General features: G+C 52.7%; 2 protein-coding genes across 4 annotated transcripts in view; one reads left to right on the top strand and one right to left on the bottom strand.

The window, feature by feature from the left end:
- Nucleotides 1-6,285: 6,285 nt before the first annotated feature.
- On the top strand, nt 6,286-11,091 carry Fuz (fuzzy planar cell polarity protein). Of its 2 annotated transcripts, XM_046465932.2 has the most exons (11): nt 6,369-6,614; nt 6,860-6,981; nt 7,230-7,314; nt 7,533-7,601; nt 7,822-7,926; nt 8,694-8,891; nt 8,978-9,073; nt 9,296-9,402; nt 9,476-9,540; nt 9,619-9,693; nt 10,616-11,091. In XM_046465932.2, exons 1-11 carry the CDS (start codon nt 6,504-6,506, stop codon nt 10,831-10,833), a joined length of 1,251 nt encoding a protein of 416 aa, XP_046321888.1. In that variant the 5' UTR covers nt 6,369-6,503; the 3' UTR covers nt 10,834-11,091. The 2 variants fall into 2 exon arrangements, with proteins under 2 accessions (XP_046321887.1, XP_046321888.1); XM_046465931.2 differs by lacking the exon at nt 6,860-6,981 and having other exon boundaries at nt 6,286-6,614.
- Ap2a1 (adaptor related protein complex 2 subunit alpha 1) overlaps nt 10,870-24,383 on the bottom strand; it is a 33,604-nt gene continuing 20,090 nt past the window's right edge. The window contains exons 5-24 of one of the 2 annotated variants that reach the window (XM_058586037.1): nt 23,781-23,910; nt 23,025-23,126; nt 21,159-21,267; nt 17,448-17,598; nt 16,766-16,934; nt 16,512-16,649; nt 16,161-16,343; nt 15,599-15,696; nt 15,047-15,278; nt 14,799-14,966; nt 14,547-14,710; nt 14,191-14,256; nt 13,804-13,860; nt 13,625-13,707; nt 13,424-13,514; nt 12,276-12,398; nt 12,066-12,182; nt 11,910-11,979; nt 11,615-11,749; nt 10,870-11,307 (exon numbers count right to left, since the gene is read on the bottom strand). In XM_058586037.1, the coding sequence (XP_058442020.1) occupies nt 11,230-11,307; nt 11,615-11,749; nt 11,910-11,979; nt 12,066-12,182; nt 12,276-12,398; nt 13,424-13,514; nt 13,625-13,707; nt 13,804-13,860; nt 14,191-14,256; nt 14,547-14,710; nt 14,799-14,966; nt 15,047-15,278; nt 15,599-15,696; nt 16,161-16,343; nt 16,512-16,649; nt 16,766-16,934; nt 17,448-17,598; nt 21,159-21,267; nt 23,025-23,126; nt 23,781-23,910 (2,464 nt within the window). In that variant the 3' untranslated portion in view covers nt 10,870-11,229. The remainder of the gene's footprint in view (nt 11,308-11,614; nt 11,750-11,909; nt 11,980-12,065; nt 12,183-12,275; nt 12,399-13,423; nt 13,515-13,624; nt 13,708-13,803; nt 13,861-14,190; nt 14,257-14,546; nt 14,711-14,798; nt 14,967-15,046; nt 15,279-15,598; nt 15,697-16,160; nt 16,344-16,511; nt 16,650-16,765; nt 16,935-17,447; nt 17,599-21,158; nt 21,268-23,024; nt 23,127-23,780; nt 23,911-24,383) is intronic. The other variant, XM_058586038.1, reaches the window with a different exon arrangement.

A 24,383-nucleotide genomic window follows, 5' to 3' on the forward strand; every position in this document is an offset into this window, starting at 1 on the left:
ATGTTTCCAGCAAAAAAAAAAAAAGTAAGTGATAGATATTTCAGTTAGGCTGCTCTGATCATTACACATTGTGTACATTGAAATGGCACTCTGTGGCCCATAAATATATACAATTGTGTCAAAATTTTTAAATGAGGGCTGGGGATGTAACTCAGTGGTAGAGGCTTGCCTAGCACGTGTGAGGCCCTTGCACTTGATTCCCAACACCACAAAAATTGATAATAATATAAAATCATAGCCCGGTGTGGTGACCCATGCCTGTAATTCCAGCAACTAGGAAGTCTGAGGCAGAAGGATCTCAAATTCAAAGCCAGCCTTAGTAATTTAGGGAGACCCTGTCACAAAACAAAAATGAAAAGGTGTGAGATGTAACTCTGGTGAAGTACCCCTATCACCACGTTCAATTCCCACTACTGAAGGGGAAAAAAAGAATAAGGTAGGAGAGTTTGAATGAAATTAGCAGCCTCAGACATTGTCCAGTGGAAGTTGAAATCAAAATAATTTGCTCCGGGGCTGGGGCTGTAGCTCAGCAGTAGAGTGCTTACCTCACACATGAGAGGACTGAGTTCGACCCTCAGATGACATAAAAAATAAAATTAGCAGGTCTCGGTGGCACATGCTGTAATCCCAGCGGCTGGGAAGGCTAAGGCAGAAGGATCATGAGTTCAAAGCCATCAGCAAAAGTGAGGCACTAAGCAACTCAGTGAGAGGCTGTCTCTAAATAAATGCAAAAAAAAATAAGGCTGGGGATATCACTCCGAGTGCCCTGAGTTCAATCCCCCATACCCAAAATCAAAGTAAATTAAATTAATAAAAAAGATATTGTGTGTCCATCGACAACTACAAATTTTTTTTTAAAATAATTTGCTCCAGGGGCTGGGACTGTAGCTCAGCAGTAGAGCACTTGCCTTGCATGTATGAGGTACTGGGTTCCATCCTCTGCACCACATAAAAATAAATAAATAAAGATATCGTACCAACTACAACTAAAAAACAATTAAAAATATAGTAATTGCTCCAATACAGTTCAGCACTATATTTTAAGGCAAAAATGTGCATTCCCTTTCAAACACAGCAGTACTGAAACCACCGGAGTTTTGAGGTGAGGCTAGGTTCCAACTTCACCAATTTCCTCTGGGTTCTTGTCTAAGAAATTTTGAAGAATAAAAGCCACAATCATGGAACGGAAGAGTAAACAGAGCAGGATTTATTTAATTAGAAGAGATAGAATGCCTGCCAAGCTGGTGCAGGAGGGGACTGGATAGCAGAAAAACCCATTTTGGTGTGCCAACTTAGGAGTTGGCATAGGATTCTGCTTAGGGCATGGTGCAAATGTATGTAAAATAGGAACTGAAAAGGTATTCAGGCTATTGCCTTCGGTAACTTCCATCCAGTTTCACCCCCAGTTTTAGTTTTCCAGGGCTTCTGAAACAGGCCTGGTTGGTGCTCCTGAATATGTCTACAGGCTAGCCTCTGCGTGGGAGGCCTGTGTTTGAATAAGACTGACCATTGATATTCTTTTTTTTTTTGTTTAATTTTTAGTTGTAGTTGGACACAATACCTTTATTTTTATTTATTTATTTTTATGTGGTGCTGAGGATTGAACTCAGGGCCCCGCACATGCTAGGCAAGCGCTCTTCCACTGAGCCACAACCCCAGCCCACCATCAATGTCCTTATTCAGCATCAAAGTATTTTGATATCAAAGCCGTATCACCACTTCTCCCATTTATTTTATCCATAATCCCTCTTGTCTTTCGTTTTCTTTGCAGAAACCTTTTAAAGAAAATTCCTAAAATCATGTAATTTTACCTCCACATGGTTGTCAGGCGTCTTTCAGAATTCAAGGACACTTTCTTATGTAACCACTGTGCCACTATCACCCATTAAGATGGCAAAACCAGACCAGTTGTAAAATTAAATTACAAGGGGCTAGGGATGTGGCTCAAGCAGTAGCGCGCTCGCCTGGCATGCATGCGGTCAGGGTTCGATCCTCAGCATACAAACAAAGATGTTGTATCCGCAGAAAACTAAAAAATTCTCTTTCTCTCTCTTTAAACAGTCTTTAAAAAAATTAAATTAATAAAAAAAAAATTAAATTAAATTACAAGAACTTTACCTTGAGAAACCTAATTAACTTTGGGTCCCCACCTTTTGGATTGTAAATAACTATCTCTAGGAGTCTTCCTACTCCTTTTTGAAATGTAAACAGCCCTGTCTTGTGGCTCCTGAGAGATTTATCAGGTGCCTGTGAAAAAAAGTGAGTTTCTCTTACTGCTTTTTGTTTTGTAAACAGGCTTCCCAATAGAAACCCCCAGGGAAGGCCTTCTGTCATGCAGACTAGAAATTATAGAGCACCAAATAGCGGTTAAGTATTGTTTGAAACGTGGTGCGGATTTAGTTTGTTTTCCTCTGGGCCCACCAACATAAAATAAAGTTTGGAGTTCTTCTCTCCAAGTGCTGCTTCTCAACCAGTCTGTTGCCCACAGCACTGTAACAAAATTATTTCTTAGTATCATCTAAGGCTAAGTCCATAATCATTTGTTCCCAATTATCTCAAAATATCTTTGTTAGAAAAAAGAGACCCGCTGAATGCAAACTTCACAGATCATTTCAGCTTTTATTCAGGAAGGGGACTACATCTATGGGAATGGACCCACTTTCCTGGTGGAAAATGAGCCACTGAACAAAGGAAGGGACTGGGCTTAAGTAGGTTATCCTGAGAGATGGTCATATCAGTTTTCTTGGTCACCCAGGAGTTTGGGGTTTGTCCTACCAATCATGAAGGGGTCAGTTTGAGCGTTTAGGAATTTGAGCTCTTGGGTCAGGGGTTTGTGTTCAGCATCTGGAGAGGACTGACTCTGAGGAAGGTCAATGCCCCTCAGAGGCTATCACTTTAGGTGTGATGAGACACCTCCTTCCTGCCTGCAACTAGCACCAGGAAAACATTTGTTCACAGTGTTCTTTTTCACTTTCTTTTCTCAGGCCACATTATCTTGGGGGATTTTTCATTTTCCACATCTATTAGTCTTTTTATAATTGTTTTACTTGAATTAGTATCCAAATTAGCCAAAAATAAGATAAAATTAAAATTAAAATGAGGACTATTAATAAGAGACCACAGAAACCAAAGTCAATGGAGCTAGACACGCCCCCCCTCAAGTAATACAATAGGAATGGACCTGACCCGCCCCCCCTTTCCCCACACACACACCAAGTTTTCTCCCTTAACACAACCTGCTTTTCTGGGAAGTAAACCCAGGGGAACTTTGCCACTGAGCCACTTTCCCAGCCCTCACTAAATTGCTGAAGCTGGCCTTGAATTTGTGATCCTCCTGCCTCAGCCTCCAGGCTCTGGGTGAGCTAAGAGCTTATAATGCTAAGGGCTGCAAAAAAAGATTCCAAAGTGCTGGAAATCTTAGGTTCACATTGTGCAAAAGTGGCAGGGGAAATTGTCTTAATTATCTTGTGCCATGTAGCAGATTACTCCCAAGCTCAATGTGCAATACAATAACATTGTTTCAAGGTTTCTGTAGACCAGATGTCCAGCCATGGCTTATCTGGGTCCTGTGCTTCAGGGGTTCTTCCAGGCTGTAGCTGAAATGGTGGCCAGGGTTGCAATCATTCCTATGATCAAACAGAACAAACCACATTCACTCACACAGTTGTTGGCAGGATTCAGTTCACAGGCTATTGGCCAGAGGCCAACCTTGATTCTGAGTCTTGACTAAGCTGGTCACAACCCAGCAGCTTGCTGCATAACAGCAAAGGAGAGTGCATTCAAGCCAGACAGAAGGTGACTTTATAACCACTCTCAGAAGTGACCTCCCATCACTTTTACCATATCCCATTTATGAAAAATAGATTACATTTATTAAAAATCTGTTCACAAACAAGAAAAGAGGAGAGGGAGTGAATACCAGAGGGTGGACATCACTGCGATCCATTTTAGAAGCAGCTTACTGAAGACACAATTGCAAAACTCAGCCAACAGCAAGAAAATATCAAGAAGTCAGATGCAGGGACCCATCCATATAGTCCCAATTATTCCAGAGGCTGAGGCATGAACATCTCAAGTGTGAAATTCCATCTCAAAACAAAACAAAAGCCAGGCTAGGTGGTGCAGGCCTGTAATCCCAGAAGCTCAGGAAACTGAGGCATGAGGATCACAAGTTCAAAGCCAGCTTCTGCAATTTAGTAAGGCACTAAGTAACTCAGTGAGACCCTGTCTCTAAATAAAATACAAAATAAGGCTGGAGATGTGGTTCAGTGGTTGAGTGTGCCTGAGTTCAATCCCCACTTACCAAATCAAACAAACAAAACAAAAAAATACATATTGGGCTGGGGATGCAGCTCAATGGTAGGGTGCTTGCCTTGCACATATGTGGCCCTAGGTTCAATGTCCAGTATAGAAAAAATAATACACACATACAAACACACATACACACACACATCTGTATTACTAAAAATGTAAAATTAGGAAGTGAAAATAGCTTTAAAATTTTAAAAACAGGCAAGGCATGGTGGTGCACACTTGTAATTCCAGCAACTCAGAAGGCTGAGGCAGGAGGATTGCAAGTTTGAGGCCAGCCTTGGCAACTTTGTGAGACCCTGCCTCAAAATTAAAAATAATGGCTGGGACTATAACTCAGTCCCACTGGGCTCTATCCTTAGTGCCACATAAAAATAAATAAATAAAATAAAAGTAATTTTTAAATATTTAAAAAAAATAAAAAGGAAACAAAATTGGGCCTATGGAAAGAAATATTTTATTTATTTATTTATAGCTGTAGTTGGTAGTTGGACACAATACCTTTATTTATTTATTTATTTTTATGTGGTGCTGAGGATTGAACCCACGGATTCCCATGTGCTAGGCAAGCACTCTACCCCTGAGCCACAGCCCCAGCCTGGAAAGAAACATTTTATTTAGCAAACTATTTCTTGTAGAAGTTTGTTGCAATTTAATGTGCAGGATAAAGATCTTAACTTTTTATTCCTTATTAAAAATCAAATCCAGAATGAAAACAAAACATTTGTAAAGAAACAAATGTTGCCTATTGGTGCTTTCCTGTAATCCCAGTCACTCCGGAGATGGAGGCAGGAGGATCACCAGTTCAAGGCCAGTGTCAGCAATTTTGCAAGACCCTCAGCAATTTAGTGAGACCCTATCTCAAAATAAAAAATAAAAAGAGCTGGGGATGTAGCTCAGTGTTGATTATCCCTGAGTTCAATTGCCAATACCATAAAAAGAAAAGAAACAAATTATTTAAAATTTATTGTATGTTTTCAATATGCTTGCATAAATAAAGGTAACTATTACCACAAAGAAAGAAACAAACTGGTGCTGGGGATATAACTCAGTTGTTAGAGTGCTTGCTTCGCATGCAGAAGGCCCTAGGTTCTAATCCCCAACACCACAAAAAAAAAAGAGAGAGAGAAGAATAAACTGCTAAATCAATGGAGATTTAATATATCACTTTGAACACACACAGGAAAGAATCTAATATGTGTCAATAGAGGATTGTTCAAATCAATTTTTTACATCCATAAAATTGATTTTAAGACAAAAAACATGAAGCACACATACTTTTTGAAGAGAAAAGACATGAAAATGTTGGTATAATGATCACATTTGCGGAAACATGTATGCATTCTGTACATTTTTTGTTGTTTATTTTAGAGAAAGAATTTGAGTAGTATTTTCTCATTTTACATTGTACACTGCCATGTATAAATTTGTTATGAAAGTAATATAATTTTGATGATTCGGGAGAATAAAGAATTCCCTTTTTCTATTAACAAAAACAACTATCTCCTTCGGTGGTTACTAGGCAACGCTTCCCGGACCAAACCACTTTCAAAAGTGTGTGGGGTTTTTTTCTCGATATTGCCCGAAGGAGGGTGCTGGGACTTGGACAAGCAGCCATCTTTGAGCCGGGCTCGGCTGTTTTTCCTTTCACAATGGAAATTAGAGTGAATGGTGGTTACTAGGCAACAGCTTGCACGGTCGCCATCTTTAAGTGGGGCACAATGTTTATCACCACGAAATGGAAATCCAGAGGGAATGTGGTTGCTAGGCAACACCTTACCACTGTCGCCATCTTTGATCGGGGCAAGTTTTGTTTTAATTAGAATATAAGTTATTAGAGCCCGTAGGATAGTTGCTAGGAAACACTTTGGCACTATCGCCATCTTCACGAAATCCACTTTATTCTTCTCGTTACATAAGTGAACAACCGCGTCAGGAAGAAAGTACAAAACTTTGCCATACAATTAGCCGTCATCTTTGTTGGGGGTAATGTGACTTCCGGCTGGGGCGGAAGAGGAGCTGAGTTGGATGGAAGGCGGGAGTTCAGTCGTCTACCGATTAGCTTCCCATCTCGCCCTCTGGCGGCTCCGGACGGCAGGCCGACTTAGTGTGATTACCACCAAGCTCCCAGACCGGCACTGGGGGCCCCAGCGGATAATCGCGCGCCACGCCGCGGCGGGGGGTGGGTCCAAATGGGAGAGGAGGGGACCGGCGGCTCCGTGCATCTGCTGTGCCTCGCGGCCTCCAGCGGGGTCCCCCTGTTCTGCAGGAGCAGCCGCGGCGGCGCCCCCTCCCGTCAGCAGGTGGGACCTTGACCTGGATTTAAATAGAAGGGGGTGAGGGTGCTTTAGACTCCAAATCTTCAAGGGAGAAGGGTTTGGGGAAACTTCCGGTCTGAGTTCAGAAATCCAAGGGGGACAATAAGCCTGGCTCCTGGAGGAGGGGCTACCGGGAGATATGGAAAGGGAGGGGCTCGGGAGCACAGACACTTGGGTATCTAGGAGGAGGCGTGGGGTGCTCTTGTCTTATGCCTCCAACTCCTCCCCAGCTCCCGTTCTCTGTCATTGGCTCCCTCAATGGAGTCCATATGTTCGGGCAGAATTTGGAGGTACAGCTGAGCTCTGCAAGGACCAAGGACACAACCGTGGTGTGGAAAAGCTTCCATGACAGGTCTTAGGAGGGAGCTTGGGGTGGGTACGGGCCTGGGTGATGCCAGCCCATGTTGAAGAAGACCCCAGAGGCCTTGCGGCTGTTCCTCTGGCTGTGGGATCTTTGACAATCTAGTTACTCTTGGATACCTGACTGGCTGAGGGAGGATGTAACTAATATTCTAGGATTAAGGATCAGACTCTACTATACCTGTTGTCCTGTTTCCCAGGCCTGGACTCATTTTCTCTTCTCATCTTCGGTTCCCACAGCATCACCCTCATTGTTCTGTCATCTGAGGAAGGCACCTCGGAGCTGAAGCTTGAGAGACTACTCCAGATGGTATTCGGGGCCATGGTGAGAATCCCCAGTTCTCTTCTAAACCCAGAGCTTTGAGCTCTTAGCATCCTTCTCCCTCAGACCTCGAAGTCCAAGCTCCCAACTTCCTCCTTCCCCAGAACCCAGGAATTCTGGTCTTCAGTACCAGTTCTCTCTCAGACTGGGGAGTTCAGGTACTGTCTCCTCTAGTAGGACTGTTGTCAAGGATTTCCTGCTCTCCTGTGTGGTTCTTCTAGGTTCTTTTTGTGGGACTTGAAGAACTGACCAACATCCGCAATGTAGAGAGGCTGAAGAAGGAGTTGAGGGTGAGGCTATAGGACAGGATGGGAAGCTAAGTTGCCTATGTCCTTCCTGCCATTTGGGGACTACACTCCAGCAGCCTCTGGAGCAGCAAGACCCCATCGTTTTGGGGGCAACTTGGTTATCTGACCTTGGAGCTAGGCCCAGCATTGCCAGTTTTTCTCTGGAGGAAGTAGCAGATCTGGGACCCACTTGGGTCCAGTTTCTCCCTTCTCCCTCTGCCAGGCCAGTTATCACCTCATTGACAGCTTCTTGGGGGACCCAGAACTCATCGGAGACCTGACCCAGTGTGTAGACTGCGTGATTCCTCCAGAGGGGCCTCTCCTGCAGGTATTGGCAAGGCATGGAAACTCCTAAATCTGTCCCTGTGGCTCTGGTTCAGTTTCATCCTCTTTCCCTGGACCATTGTCCAAACTCCTATATTTCTGACCCCCAGTCCAGCCCCTGCTTGGCTCCAGAAGAATCTTTATGCACTGAGAATCAGCTCTGCCCCTTCCCTGCCCACAGCTCCTCCATGGCTTCCACTTCCCTCGGGACAAGCTGCCAGCCCTTCAGCCTGGTTTTTAGGGCTTGTAGAATTTTGCCAAGCTGTTGCAAAATCCACAAACTACCTTCCCACCTGTCTCTCTAGCCCCACAAAATCCAACAACTTTCCAGCTTCCTAACCTTGGAACATGCTCTTCCTTCACTTGGTGAATTTCCGTCTACCTTTCCCAAAATACTGCTTTTGTTCATTTACCTGGTGTGGCCACCACTTTCCTCTGGTGACTTGACCTCTCTGAGCTTCAGTAGTTCATCGATTGTGTCTACTTGGCCCATAATAGGAATCATCAGATGTTAGCTGCTGCCGTTAAAAGCATCAGCCTCAGCATGCACAGGTCAGGCTGGTCAGCTTAACCAAGCCTCACAGTGTGAGCTGTGGATTGTGACTGCACAAGAAAGGTGAAGGAACTCGGGCTCAGAGAGGGTGAGACATAAGCTTGGCCACTCAGCAGTCTCTGAACAGTGTGTGTGGGTCTCCTTCCCCTCCTTGCACTTCAGGGGTCACTGCTGCCCCTGCTCTTGTCTCCTGACTTCCGGTCTGCCTCCTTTCCCAGGAAGCTCTCTCTGGGTTCGCTGAAGCCATGGGAACAGGCTTTGTCAGTCTGATAGTGTCAGGCCGGGTGGTGTCAGCGACAGAGGGATGGTGGCGGCTGGGGACACCGGAGGCCGTGCTGCTCCCCTGGTTGGTGGGATCCCTGCCACCACAGGCCGCTCGGGACTACCCGGTGTACCTGCCCCACGGGAGTCCCACGGTGAGTAGGCAGGACAGCAGGATCTGTGCCCTGGGGCAAGTGCGCCGGGGTGGCCCCTAGAGCCCTCACCCTATCTCCTGCTTCAGGTCCCACATCGGCTCCTGACCCTGACGTTGCTACCGGGTTTGGAGCTGTGTCTGCTCTGCGGTCCGCGCCCGCCCCTCAGCCAGTTGGATCCTCAGGTGAATCAGGCCCTTGCGGCTCGGCTCCCAACTTGGTGACACCCTCTACCTGCGCCCCTCCAGCGGCTTCTTCCCTCCGGGCCCGCCCTCTTCCCAGTGCGCACCAATCATTTTCGCCCTAGCTTTCCCACGCCCCCTTTCCCTGGTCCCTGCCTCGCCCCTCAGGGTCGTCCTGCGCTCCTTTCTTCCTCTGTCGCCCCCACCTGACCACGCCCCCTGCAGCTTCTGGAGCGCTGGTGGCAGCCAGTGTTGGACCCGCTGCGGGCCTGCCTGCCGCTGGGCCCCCGAGGGCTGCCCGACGGCTTCCCCCTGCACAAGGACATCCTCGGGTAGGGCTTGGCAGGGAGTGGGGTGGCGGTCCTCATTCCCTCTCTTCTGGCCCTGACATCTCCTTTCCCCCAGACTGCTGCTCCTCCACCTGGAACTGAAACGTTGCCTCTTTACCGTGGAGCCTTTGGGGGATAAAGGTGACCGAGGAAGAGGGCTGATGGGGAGGGCGGTGGGCCCGGGAGGGGCCCCCCATCACCGGCTCTTCAACCCTTCAGGACCTTCTCCAGAACAGCGCAGGCGCCTCCTCCGCCATTTCTACGCCTTAGTCACGAGCACACATTTCCCACCAGGTGAGAGGCAATGCTAGGGGACACTGGAGAGACCGAGGAAAACTCAGCCCGCCCTGGCCACGGTTCCCCTTGAGCAGAGCATTGACACAGGCAGAAGGGAGGGTGTGGAGCCTCCCTGGCTTCAGACTTTCTTGGCTAATCCTACTAGTTGATAATAATTACCACAAGGCCTTTTCTCTAGTCATATTTTTAAATGTAAGGACCCACTCTAGGTGAGGGTCACCCTGTTCTGTCATTGTTCCCATATTGAAGGCAGGAGGTTGAAGCTCGGCTGGTAAGGGGCCAAGCCATGATTCAGACCCTAGTGGTCAGGCTCCCCTATCCACAGCCTCTGGACACTCCACACTACAGCTAAAAGCACAGCTTTGCCCAGTGTGGGGAGTGAGGCGTCTGCAGACTCGGGTTAGAAAGAAAAGGTAGTCATAGAATCCATGAGGCTCCAGAGAAGGAAGGGACCAGATGATGATAGCGTAGCCCTGTGAAGACCCAATTAACTTAGCACATCTGTGCAGGGTCATCTGAGGCTAGACCCCTTCTGAGCTCTACAGCGCCATCTCCCCCATCAGCTGCTCCATGAAGCTCCAGCTTGGGTGTCACAACCTACTGTCTAGCTTGTGGTGTCACCTTCATGTTGCTATTTGTGTTACCAAGAGGACTGCCTAGTGCCACACACAGGATTCCCGGGAAAACAAGGACCAAGGCTGGGCGGGAAGAGCGTGAGTGGAGGGAGGACGCCACTGGCCCTCTTCAGGTTAAGGACAGCCAGCTGAACTGGAAGGCCTGCTCTGGAAGGAGGCCCCAAAGCCTGCGCCGGGGAGTCCACGCAGACTCCAAACCTGGGCCTAGGGTGGGGAGTGGCTTTCAGTGTTAGCAACCTTGCCGAGTCCCACTGGTTGCCTCAGCTCTCCCTGTCCTTCCCCAGAGCCACTGGAAAAGGTGGAGGATGACGTCAGCCGGGCCCAGCTGCCTCGAGCCTGCTACCTTGTGTTGGGGCCCGAGGAGCCAGGCACAGGGTTGCGACTGATAGCTCTGCAGCTGGGGCTGCGGCTGCTGCTGCTGCTGCTGGCTCCTCAGAGCCCCACCCATGGGCTTCGAAGCCTGGCCACCCACACACTGCACACCCTCAGCCCGCTCCTTTGAACCACCCAGGACAGACAGCCAGCAAAGACGCGGGGCTGTTAGCGTCTCTCTGTTTATTCGCTCACAATAATACACAGCCCCTGGACGGGGAGAGGTTGGAGGGGCGACGGTGGGGAAGGGTGGGAGGGGAGGAGGCGCCCACTTCCCTGGCCCCTCTCCCCTCTGTGCTTGGGGGGGAAGGGAGGGAGGGGCTCCCCCTTGCCCCCCCAGAATGTAAACAGCAGCAGATGAACAAAAATAAAAATACAAAAGGCCGGAGGAAGGTCCCAGGCATCCCCCTACCCCTGGGGTCTTCCCTGTCGCCAGTGGAGGTCCCCTCACTGCCCCACCCACCACAGCTGCCTCAGTTCTAGGGCTGCCTGGTGATGGCCACATCCCCCGGGCGGGGTCCAGGGCTCAAAACTGCTGGGCCAGCAGCTCACACAGGTGGCGGGAGACGGGCTCCTTGCTGGTGCGCAGGGTCAGCCGATACATCTGGATGGGGACATTGGGGAAGGACTCAGAGGAAACAGAAGCCAAGCAAGAGGGGAGAGAGCCCAAGAGGGTGACATAGGGACGATGAGAAATGAGGGAAGGATAACGGAACAAGAAAGGTGCGGAAGACCTGGAGAGGCAGAAATTGGGTAAGGAAGAGCAGAGTGTGCAGTAAGACGGAGGAAGCAGGGACACGGGCCGTGTCAAAGAGGGGGATGGGATTAAAACAGCAAGACGCACCCAGACTGAGGGTACAGGTCAGCCTAGGAGTCAGCCCTGGCCTCAGGCCTCCCTCAGCAAAACGCACCTGAGCCTGCGCATTGGGCTCCAGCCGCAGCAGACAGCCCACCTGCAGGGCTTTCGTCTGGATGATTCCAGCTCCCACGAAGTTCTCGGGGTTGGGGTCCACATTGTCCAGGAGAGCTGAGCCAAACCCCAGAAGCTGTGTGGGGGAGAGGCTGTCAGTGCAAGAGCTCTGCAAGCTCCCGACAACATCCCTGTCTCCAAAATCCTTGTTTAAGGGAAATGATCCCACTGTACAGGTGGCGGAACAGGCTCAGGGAAGTCAAGCAGTCACTTCAAACGCGCGCCCCCAGCCTCACCTTGGCCTTGGTAACTTCGGCGTCCATGGGGTGGTTGGCTTTGAAGATTTTCTGCGCTTCCTGCAGCGGGCTGGGAGGCGAGGGAGGCAGAGTCAGGGACCTGGCACCCTGATGAGCCCCCAGCTACGGCCCAGCCGCCCCGCCCCCGCTGCTCACAGGCTCAGCTGCTTCCAACGCTGGAAGAAGTCCTGGGCCGCCATCTCCGTGGGCTGGAAGAACTTGTTGATGGTCACCGGGAGCTTTAGGGTGAGGGACTGCGGGGCGCCACCATACCTGGCAGGAGAGGAAGGGCTCCGTCAGGCCCCGCACCCTCACCCTGGAAGCCCTGCCTTCCTGGGAGCGCTGTGCCAGTGCCAAGCAACTCACCGGAAGCGAACCGACAGCAGGGGTGGCGTCAGGAAGTCCCGCAGACACTCGATGTTGAGCACTTGCTGCACCTGCGCTCCGCCGTCCACCTGCGCGGCCACGCGCTTGGTCTGCACAGCCAGCTGTGTCCCCCAAAGGTCAAGGAAGCCAGGGGTACTGGTGGGATGCCCTGAGGGGATCTTGGCACAACCCTGGATTTCTGGTCTTTGAGGAGCCCTGAAGGCAAGAACCAGCTCCTAGGCAGAAACCTTGGAGCCACCTAGCTGCCTCTCGGGACTGGAGGCCTTTATTGTGGCTCTATTACTGGCTAGGGCCTGGGTGGGAGGTGGGGACCCGCGGCTGACTCCCTGCTCTCAGCAGTTGGTGACTATGGGCAAACTAATCTCTCTTGTCCTCATTTGCAAGATGGACATGTGTACAATGTCCTCAGGAGTCAATGAGAGAATTTTTCACAAGTACTTGTCTGTTCCACACAGATGGTGGCCATTAGTGTGGTCACTGTGTCATTCACACCTGCCATCAAGCACTCCCACCCTAACCCATGTGCTACACAGATTAATGAATGAAGAACAAAACTGAAAAGGTGCTCTGACTTTAGGGGTCTAGCCCCTCTAATTTCACAGAAGCGGGAGAAGACTGGCACTGCCGGACACGCTTCCAAAGTTTTCCAACTGCTCTGATCTTCCAGAAGGAAGAGGAGGACCTATGCCCCGCAGAAGGGTTAGGAAGGCTAGGAGAGACAAAGTGACTCGGCCCAAGTTCCACAGAGAAGTCCCTGGGGGGGGGGGGGGCACTTAGAGCCAGCTGGGGCTCCCAAGTGCTGGAGGCACTGTCAGTGCAGGCATGAAGCCTGATACAGGACCACATTAGGGCATGGGTGGCCTCATATGGACAAAATAAGGATGAGGGCAGCTGTGGTTCCAAGAGTCACGTCTCCTGCACATCATTCATTATCATCTGTCCCTGGGGGAAGAGACCCAGAAGCCCAACTTACAGATGATGACACCAAATCTCAAGAAATGTAACCACATGTCCAAGGTCTCACAGTACTAGGGCTAAACAAGTCTGGACGTAGGTTGAAGTCAAGCAGTCACTTCAAACGCGCGCCCCCAGCCTAGGTTTCCTAGTGGGCCAGGCCTGAGAGGATATGAGTCTGGAGGTCTCCCGGGTGGACAACGGTGGGCGAGAAGTTTTGGAACTGCACTGAGGTCTTGTTGCCATAGAAGAGATACATGCGGCCTGGGGTGGGTGGGGAGGCAGGGCTCCATCTGAGTTCTGACCTCATCCCTGACCACCAGCCAAGCCAAGTTCTCCCACCAACCCTTTCCCTATAGGGCAGTGGAACACACCCAGGTTCTGCCGGAACTCAGACTTGACTCCAATCTGCAGTAGCTGGTTCTCAAACAGGACCCCGTTATTCTTGCACACAAACCTGGACGGGATGGTGGGGGAGTTTAGGATGGCAGGGTGCCTGGCCTGGACTCCCCACTTGTCCCTGTCACCCTTGCCCATCTCTCCTGGGACTCACTTATTCAGCAGTTCATCAGCTTCGGGGATGGGAGGGCCGATGTCCTCAGGACCTGGGCTGGGGATGGGGAAAGGAGTGAGACATGAAGGAAATTGGGGGGCTGGAGGAAGAGGGTACAAGACACAAGCCCGAGAAGGTCAGAACCCCAGAATTCACATGCCCAGCCTCTCCAAAGAACCTCAGAGAACTCTAGAATCAGACCAGCAGCTGCCACCAATGCAAATGGGACCCTGGCAAATGCCTGCTCCCCACCAGGGGGCCTCAAGTTTCACTTTCCTCCAATCCCTGCCTCTGCTGATCATCAGAAACCTCTTGACCAGAGTGTCCAGTCCCCCAACCCACCCTGGGACCACCAGAGTCTGCCCCCACCCGGAGTCCACCCCTTACTCAGCAGCTGGAGCTGGGTCGGCCAGCAAAGCCATGGGGCTCTCAGGGGCAGGCGGCTCCAGCTCGCTGGGCCATCCAATCCCAGAGCAGACAGAGAAGACAGGTGCGGCAGGCAGCCAATCCCAGAGAGGCAGCAAAAGGGTCAAGAAAGAGAGAAAGGGAGAGGGAAGGAGAAAAGGAAGAGCAGACTAAGAAATGGTGATGGGAAAGGAGAACACAGGGTGGCCAGAGGGAGGTAGCATGGGGCTGGCAAAGGCATCAGGGACACAGAGGAGTGGGGAGAGGGGCTGAGCAGAAACGGGGCAGAAGCTGAGGGGCCATCCCTGGGCGGGGAGAAGGGAGCGAGGCAGCAGTACCTGAGGAAGGCCTGCTCAGGGGTGGGCCCCAGGCTGGGCTGGGCAGTCGGGCCATCAGAGAAGACGTCCACCAGGAGGTTCCCAGCACCTGCAGGAGCTGGGGGTGCCGCTGGGGGAGGGGCTGCCCGCAGCCCCAGGAGGTCGGCGGAGGGCGAAGGTGTGGACTGTAAGAGGTGGGGGTGGAGCTGAGCCGAGGTGGCCACTGCAGGACCCAGCCCCAGCCAAGCATGTGGGCCGCTCTGTGGGGCTCACCACGGTACTGGGGGTGGGCTCCACACCCCCATTGATGTCATTGCTGCTGGCGTCCCTCCGGCCATCATCCAGAGCGCTACCGGCCCCTGGCCCCTTCTTGCGCTTCAGCTTGGCCAGGATGGAGGACTCGCGCTCAGGGAAGGGTGGCATCTCCTCCAGCACTGTGGCCTGCGGGGGGATGGGCGGGTCAGGCAGGGGCCCTCAGTCCTAAGAAGAGGGAGGGCCCGTGGAGGTGGGCAGATGCTGACCAGGACGTCCGTGCTGGCCACCGAGCTGAGGGTGAGGTACTCCACGGCGCGCTGCTGCAGCTCCACGTCGGCGTTGCGCAGCTGGGAGCCGGCTCTCAGCACGCCCTGGATGGTGGCCTTGGTCTCGGGGAAGAGGTTGATGAACTTGATGTAGGTGGACAGCAGCAGGGCTCGAGTGGCCACGCTGCACAGGTGGAACTTGGAGTGGAGCAGGGAGAACTGCACTGGGGGGCTGAGCAAGGGGCCGGGTCAGCAGCAGCTGGGCACCACCACCCTGCAGAAAGCCCTCAGGAGCTGCCTCCCCCGGGAGCCCTCTCCAGGACCATGGGCTGGCCCAAGGGGCTGACACTCCCCACGGCAGCGGTCACTGCATCATCCTGTCCCTGACTCCTGGGACTTGGGTTCTCTTACCGGGTCAGGTGCTTGGAGTGAAAGGCCAAGGGAATTCCTGGAGACCCATCATTATCAGCCCTGAGACTATCCTAGAGGTTCCCCAAGCTCTGGACCCCTCAGAAGCTCAGGTGTTCACCCCCCAGCCTGAGGCTCCCTTACCTGGAGCGGGGGTCTCCAGCAATTAGGTTCCCAAACTCCCCGAGGATGTAGCCACCAACCTTCACCATATTCTCATGACAGGCTGGGGCCTGGAGGGCCTGGTGGGAGGAGGCCAAGACAAGGAGAGGGTCAGTGGCTTTGTGCACTGCATGCACCAGGCATAGGACTAGGCCCTGCTTGCTGTTAACAGGTGGAACCTTTGTAACACAGGTGGGACTACAGATAGGGCGACAGGCACAGAGAGGTTAAGGACTGGCCCACGCTCACACAGGGAGGAAAATGGGGTAGCACTGGGCCTCCTTCCATGGGTACAGGAAATGGAAACTACCAAGACCCACGGATGGGACACTACATGCTGGGACCCACAACCATGCTCTGTGGATTCTCTATCAGGCTCAAGAAGCCACAGGTCCTGCGCCTTGGGTAGTCCAGAGGGGCAAAGGCATGGAGCTTGGGGCACAGTGCAGGGGCAGCAGCAGGATGGCGGCCTGGGTCCCACAGCCCAGCTGTCCTTGCTCAGCATCTGTGTCCTGACATGGGGGTCACAGAGAAGGATGCTGACCTCAAAAACAGTCTTGGCGGCATAGCCCTGGACGTCATCACGATTGGTGACAATCTGCAGCACACGGTACCACACCTCCTCACTCACATAGTCACCAGCAATGCGGATGAGGTTGAGGATGGTGTCCACGTACCAGCTGTAGTCCACCGCATACTTCTCAGCCAGGATGGCCACCTTCAGTACCTGCCACAGGAAGGGAGCAGGAGAGGCTTTTGGTTGACCAGGCGGGAGCAGCCTTTGGACTCACCTGGGTCTTGGCTCACCACAGTCCTCATCTGGAGACCCAGGAGTCCAGGTCCCGGACCTTCTCTCTGACCCAGAAGTCCAGGCTCCAGTCCACTTAAGACTCACAATCTCTTCGCGGATGGCATAGTCAGCCGTTTCCAGGTACCGCAGCATCTCTGACACAATCTGCTTGGCGTTGCTCCGGTCACACATGGCATACAGGAGGTCGGCTGCCCGCTGCCGAACGCTGACATCCCGCTCCGTCTGAGGGAAGACATCAGGGTCAGGCTGGGTTCTAAGCTCCCTTGGGGCACAGCACTGGCCACTCAAGGGCCACTGAGGTGGGTCAAGGGCCCAGGGCAGGCTTTGCAAGGCCAAACCTTGAGAGCATTGATGACCGTGTCGATGTGGGTCTTGACAGCCTCGTGGGAGAACTCGGAGCTGGCCAGTGTGCACATGCTCTCCAGGGCCAGGTAGCGCAGGTTGGTCTCTCGATGCTGCAGGAACTGACCCAGCTGGTTGCAGGCCCGCACCAGGAGGTTGGGCTCACTGGCATCGCAGGCAGGGCATGAGGGAGGAGTGGCAGGGGAGGAACGGAGATGGGATGTGAGGCAGAAGTCCAGGCCTCACTGCTCCCCCAGGATCCAGGTCTTAACTTCTGCCCACCCCTACATCCTGGTCCTGACCTTCCTGGGGACCCAGATGAGTCCAAATAAAGGCCAACAGAAATTCTGCCTCCTAGGCAGAGCCCCAGCATAAATTCTGTGGGGTAACATTTGATACCTCCATCCTTGTCTTACCAGGTTCCAGCCCTCCTCCCTCAGACCCAGGGTCCAGGCCCAGCCTCCTCCCTCAGATCCAGGGGTCCAGGCCCAGCCTCCTCCCTCAGACCCAGGGTCCAGGCCCAGCCTCCTCCCTCAGATCCAGGGGTCCAGGCCCAGCCTCCTCCCTCAGACCCAGGGTCCAGGCCCAGCCCTCCTCCCTTGGACCCAGGGGTCCAGGCCCAGCCTCCTCCCTTAGGCGCAGGGGTCTAGCCTCCAGTCTCAGCCGCTCGGTGGACACCTGTCATAGTGGATGATGAGGCTGATGGTCTCAAAGAGGATGGCATTCTTGGCATTGGAGTGCTGCACCTTCTTGGACTTGGGAGGCTCCTGGGCCTTGTTGAGCACGGTCTCCAGACATTCCACCAGCCGTCCCTTCACAGCCGCATCCTCTGGGAAACAGGGGACACACCACACAAAGCTGGTCCTCCCAGTGAGGCAGCAGCCCTGCCACTGCTCTCCTCTTCAGGGGAAGAGCTCAGGCTGCTTCTGGGCCTGGGGATCCTTGCTGCTCCAGGCCAGGGTCTTTGCTTCCTCAACACTTCTCAAGTCTCCAGCCCAGCAGGGGAAGGGCCAGAAGGCACCCCTGAGACAGAGAATCCATCTCTAGACTTGAGCTCAAGCTCTCAGCCCCTCTGCCATGACTCCGCTGGGCAAGAGGCTCCGCCCCTGCGAGCCTTACTTTCCCCTTGTGCAGCCCGGTGTTCATTAGAATCCTCCCGGGACTAAGAAAGCACTCCCAACCCTAGACCTTCCCAAGGATCATCTGCGTGCCCAGCACCAAGCACTGGCCCTCAGCCGCTGGCCTAGAAGACCATGGTGTGCTTGCCCAGGCTGTGCTCCTCACCGGGCGCTAGGAGTTCAACAGTGGGAAAGCGCCCCAGTGCCCCCAGAGCTCCCCCTCTGCTGAGACTGAGGGATGCCAGCCAGAAGCCCACAGGAACTCCAATCACTGATATATCCTGAAATGTGATGTGCTATCAAGTGCACAGAATCGCTGTCCGGTGTTCTAGCAAAAACCATCAGCCCCAAATCTATTGGGAAATTTACAGAACAGCTAAAAGTCACCCAAAGGCCAATTGGCCAAATCTAAAATGTGGGACACACTGAGGGACACAATTGTCCTGGCTTCTCCCAAAAGAGGTCTGTGTGGCGGTGGGGATTAAGAGTAAAAGGAAAGTGGTAGCCAGGCACAGTCCTGTAATCCCAGCAGCTGGGGAGGCTGAGACAGGAGGATTGCGAGTTCAAAGCCAGCCTCAGCAAAGGCAAAACACTAAGCAACTCAGTGAGACCCTGTCTCTAAATAAAATACAAAATAGAGCTGGGGGTGTGGCTCAGTGATTGAGTGCCCCTGAGTAAAATCCCCAGTATCAAAACAAACAAACAAACAAAAAACCCACCCAGGGTCTCACAAATGCTAGGCAAGTAAGTACAGGGAAGTGTTCTATCACTGCGCAACATTCTCCAGCCCATTTCACTTCTTTCTTTCTGTATTTATTTATTTTTGTGGTGCTGGAAATTGAACCCAGGGCCTTGAACACTCAAGGCAAGCACTTTACCAACTGAGCTATATCCCCAGCCCTTCTTTATTTTTTTTAAATTTTTTTTTCTTATTTTTTTGGTATTGGGGGTTGAACTCAAGGGCACTCAACTACTGAACCACATCCCAGCCCTTTTTTGTATTTTCTTTAGAGACAGGGTCTCACTGAGTTGCTTAGTGCCTTCCTTTCTGCTAAGGCTAGCTTTAAACTCATGATCCTCCTGCCTCAGCCTCCTGAGTAGCTGAGATTACAGATGTGTGCCACCGCTTCCAGGTACTTCTTTATTTTGAGACAGGTTCTTGCTAAGTTGCTAAGGCCAGCCTCAAACTGGCAATCCTCCTGCCTGAGCCTCCCCAGTAGCCAGGATTGTAGGCTGGCTTTTGCAAATCTACTTTCACAGTCATTTGGCAAGTGTGTGTCTGAGAGCAAAGGGGGGTACAAACAGAGCAGTGCTCTAATGGCCACTGAATCCGGAGGGCAGTGCTTGGTATTTGTGACACTGTTCTCCAAAGCTATCTTTAAGTTTGAAAAGTTTTCATAATAGTAAGGACAAAAGTTAATGTTAGGCAATAAAATAGGCAACTCTTTCAGGTAAAATGTGAGAAATAATATTCAAACTCAACCTTAGGCCTTGATAAGATTCTGCTTTACATCAACTCTGAAAGACATTATGGGGAAAATTAAGTAAACAGTAGGGAATCAGCCTGACGTGTGACAACAGACTTGTAGCTGTGACTGAAAATGCCCACACAGTTTTAACAAATATGTAACAAAACATTTAAAGATAAAACTGTTATTTATTTCTGCTTTTTTTTTTTTTTTTGGTACTGGGGATTGAACTCAGGGGCACTCAACCACTGAGCCACATCCCCAGCCCTATTTTGTACTTTAATATTTAGAGATAGGTTCTCACTGAGTTGCTTAGTGTCTCGCCTTTGCTGAGGTTGGCTTTTAACTCACGATCCTCCTGTCTCAGCCTCCCAAGCTACTGGGATCACAGGTGTGTACCACCACACCTGGCTATTTCTACTTTTTAAAAATATTTATTTTTTAATTGTAGTTGGATACAATACCTTTACTTAATTTATTTATTTTTATGTGCTGCTGAGGGTCGAACCCAGGGCCTCACATGTGCTAGGCGAGTGCTCTACCGCTGAGCCCAACCCCAGCCCCCTATTTCTACTTTTAAGTATTTCAGAAAAATAATTTTTTCCAGTGCTGGGGATGAAACCTGGGGCCTCAAACATGCTAGGCAAGAGCTCTGTCCCCATTCAGAACAAAACAGAACCAGATGTAGAGACACAGCAAAATATGAAGTCTGTGTAATGGGATTTTTTCTCTTGGGAAACTTTTCATAACACATTGGAAATGAACTGCAGGTAGCCCAGTGCCACCTGGTGGAAGAGTTGGCACTAGATGGGATTCCTCCAGCCCCATGCAGGAGCAGGGCCATGTGTGCAATTCCTGGAACCCAGAGAAGGCAGGAGACCCCAGACAGTATTTTATCACTGGCCTCACTGCTGGGAAGGGCCTTTGGTGTCACCTGCATCATATGTTCAGTTGGTGACTCACACACACATACATAGGGACGCACATGGACACAGGTGTGCACGTACACAGGTATTCACACAGACATGTAGACAGACGTGTGCACACACAATACAGATGCTGATGTGCTCACACCCAGTCATGCACACGCAGACACGGGCAGATACACACGGGTGCCTCGTGCACACCTGGTCGTGGAGACTGCACACAGCAGCCCTGGCCTGCAGCAGGTGCTGGGCACCAGCTGTCTCAAGGGAACTTGTTCTGTGACACCGCCTGTGTGCAAGCACCTCAGCACAGGGTCCCCCCACACTGCCTCTCGAGGCCACGTGGTGAGGCACTGAAAGCTTGGGGGAGCCTGGCCAGGTGTCCAGGGAGGGGTCAGACTCTGCCTGGGATGGCCACATCTTACCACCAGGCCTCAGTCTCCCTGTTTATATAACATGGACTCTTCTCCCAGACAATTATTCCTCACAGCTCTACTGGGGGCGTGTGGAGCAGCCCTGCCCAGCACCTGGCTCACTGCAGGAGTTCCATACAGGACAGCTGTCATGGCTGTGGGCAGTGGGAGAAGGTCCCCCCTACCAGAGGTGAAAACCTCAACAGACCAGCCAGGAACTGTCCTCTGACCAGTTGTGCGACCCTGGGCCAGGAGCCCTCTAACCCTTGGTCTCCTCCCGTATAGAACAGGCCTGCTAACAGCCCCTGGCTGCGGCGCTGCAGGGAGCCCAGCCAGGGCAGGAAGCACTGGGGTCTGAGCCGCCCCTCACCCCTGCAGCAGCACAAGAGCTAGAGGTGTCCACCCAGCTCAAGACAAAGCCCGGGCAGAGTTCCGAGCCATGGACAGCGGGCCGTAGTGTTACCTGGAGGAGGGTAGCACTGCAGCAGCCGCAGGAGCTTCACGGACAGCCAGGGCGCGGGCACAAAGTAGTAGGTGTAGTCCTGGAGGTCGGTGGAGGCCGAAGAGACGATCTGCGGGGAGGAGGCCAGGGGTGGGCATAGGCCGGGGTGGGAGTTAGTGATGGGGGCTGTCAGCACCGTGCTCTGGAGCAAGTACCGCCCTCCAGGGGATGCTGAAGGAGTAATGGTTCTACAGAGCAGGAAACTGAGTCCCTTGAGCACATGCTAAGACAGTGGGACAGGGACCTGCTGGCTCCAGGGGGACAGAAGTCTCTGCTGGTTCCCTTCTGTGACAGTCCCCAGGCTCAGGCATCTCACTCTTGACTCTGAGCCTCCCCTGCCCAGGACTCCTCTACTAGAGCCTGTGCCACACTGGCACTACTCGGGAACCATAACTGGGTCCCACACTTCCCTGGGTTCCTGGGCTTGATACAGGGGCAGAATGGAGGAGGCTGGAGGAAGGGCGCAGGGAATGGGTGAAACATCAGATCCTGTGACTTTTTCCTCATGGCGAACTCCTACTTGACTCTGAAAACCCTGTCTCCAGGAAGCACTCTCACAGTGCTCTGAGCCACCTCTATGACAGCATGTGCCCCACCCCGTCTCTTGTCTTGTGTCTCTCACAAGGGCCTGGCACAGATGTGTGGTGAATGAATGAAAGAAACAGGAACAGAACGAAAGAGTGGTCTGCGCCTTTGCTCAAAAATCCAGGCCTTGCTGGGCCTGATGGCGCATCCCTGTAATCCCAGTGGCTCAGGAGGCTGAGGTAGGAGGATCACAAGTTCTTGACAAGCCTCAGCAACTTAGCGAGGCCTTAAACAACTCAGTGAGACCCTTTCTCAAAAAATTTAAAAAAGGGCTGGGGATGTGGCTGAGGGGTTATGTACCCCTGGTTCAATCCCCAGTAAAAAAAAAAGGGGGGGGGGTTGTAGCTCAGTGGTAGAGCGCTCACCTCACATGTGCAAGGCCCTGGGTTCGATCCTCAGCACTACGTAAAAACAAATAAATAAAATAAGGGTATTGTGTCCAACTACAACTAAAGATAAAAATAAATATAAAAAAAAAATCCAGGCCTCCTCCTATGGGCACAGGGAATATTTTTTTTAGGAAACACTCATATACTTCAAGCATCAATTCAGAACTACCTCCCCCAGGAAGCCCTCCTGGGCTCCTCAGCAGGTTACATGCCTCCACCGGGCACCTCCAATACTCTGAGCTCCCTCCATGATGATACAAGGTACCCCTTATGCACAGTCTGACTGAGTCACCTCCCCTGCCACACGCCCTTCTCCCAGCAGAACAGGGAGCTCTTCGAGGTCTGACAGTCGGACTCATACATGTCCCTGATGTCATGCCACAAAGACCCAGGCACAGAGGAGGCCTTGGGGTCCTTCAAGGACAGAAGCAAAGGTGGTGAGGGGGACAGGAGAGGCACAAGGGAAAAGCAGCATGGTCAGCAGAGGCAGAAGAGGAGGCAGGGGGCGGAAGAGGGGAGGTGGGGGGCAGGGGAGGGGAGGCGGGGGGCATTAGGTGGGCGGCTCTCGCTTGGCAGGCCCCAATGCAGGCCCCATTCTGGGTGCTTTGTCTACAGCAGCTGTGCTATGAGGCAGCACTGCTATTCCCACTGAACCTATGGGGCAACCGAGGCCCAGAGAGGCAACCACTTTGCCCAGCACCACAGAGCCAAGAAGTGGCCACACTGGTCTGAACCCAGATCAGGGCCTAAAATTGTGACCACAGGGCTGGGCTGCCTCTCAGGGAAGAAGGGGGACCAGAGAGCTGTCAGAGGCACAGGACACCTCTGCAGCCAGCACGGAGCCCACACCTACCCGGCTTAGGCGAGACACAGCCAGGGAGACACAGGTCTTGAAGTCGTCAGGGTTCTTCTTGCAGAGGCAGGTGATGAGGCTGACAGCGGCTGTGACCACGCCCTGTGGACAAGGGAGGGGGCCGGTCAGGTCTGGGGAGGGTCCCCCCAGGCTGGGGCCCTGCGGAGGACCTAAGGGCAGAGGCTCCACAGCAGGGTGGGAGGATGTGCATAGGAGGATGTGGGGGAGCGGGGGGCTGCACACGTCATTATGTGGGGTTTTCTACAGGGGGGATAAGGAGGCTATGGGGCCTCAGGGACCACGGCCCACACAGACCTCAGTGTCCGGGTGCCCTGGGAAGGTCCCCGACATCTCTGTGAGGAGCCTGGAGGGCTGGAGACCAGGGAGGGGCTGGGAGCCCTGGGGTGGTGAGGACTGGGGTCTCTGCTGCCAGACAAGCGGTAGGGCTTGCTAGGGGGTCTCTGGGAGTTGGAAACAGGCTGACATTTCCTGAGGGGTTGGGTCAGGGATGGGTATTAGGTGACAGGGTCATAAGACATGATCCCTGGGTAGCCAGGGGGTGTTGGGATGGAGGTGAGAAGGTTTCTGGACAGTTGGGCGGGTAGTGCGTCCTAGGGACACCAGATCAGGGTCTCCAGTGCCTGGGTGGTATCAGGGAAGAGGAGGGGGGCTCAGGCATCCAGGTGGGCTGGGAACAGAGGGGGCTTCAGGGCAGCTGGGAGGGGCCGGGTCTTGGGGCAGTAGCCAGGGCCTCACCATGTGCTGGTCATTGAGCAAGTGTACCACACGGGCCGTCCACTCGCCCATGGGCACCAGGTCAGGTGAGGCCTTGTAGAGCCGCAGCAGACACAGGGCTGCACTCTGCTTCACGCTGTCCATGCTGTCCCTGTGGGGACACAGCACAGGGCAGGTGGGGGAGCGGTCAGTGCAACCTGGGCTCCCCACACTCCTCTCTCCTGCTCCTCCCCTGAGGCTGCCGATGGCCAGCAAGGGATGCAGGAAGCCAGGTGGACAGGGATCCAACCTGCGCTGCCCTCACAGGGACTCAGTTTCTCCATCTGCAAAGTGTCTGCTCCTCAGTGACCTCCTAGGTCCCTGCCAGGACTAAGCAAAGTGCCCAGCCTGGCACTGCGCCTTCTTCCATTCACATCTCCAAAGCACCTCCCAAGGCACAGGCACTGCTGCAGGCCCGGTGGACAGTGGGGCCACCTCAGTGCACGTCTGTCCTCCTCAGACTTCCTTCCAGAGGGTGGCCCACTGCACCTTGACACAGAAGAGGTGGGTGGCATTCGGGGTGTGCACAGCACAGAGGCAAGTGGGAGCATGAGGCACAGGGATGATTTTGGAGGAGTCTCTCTG

Source organism: Marmota monax, unplaced genomic scaffold, assembly GCF_021218885.2.
Source record: "Marmota monax isolate L192 unplaced genomic scaffold, Marmota_monax_Labrador192_F-V1.1 WCK01_AAM20220418_F8-fsc00160, whole genome shotgun sequence".
Lineage (NCBI taxonomy): Eukaryota > Metazoa > Chordata > Mammalia > Rodentia > Sciuridae > Marmota > Marmota monax.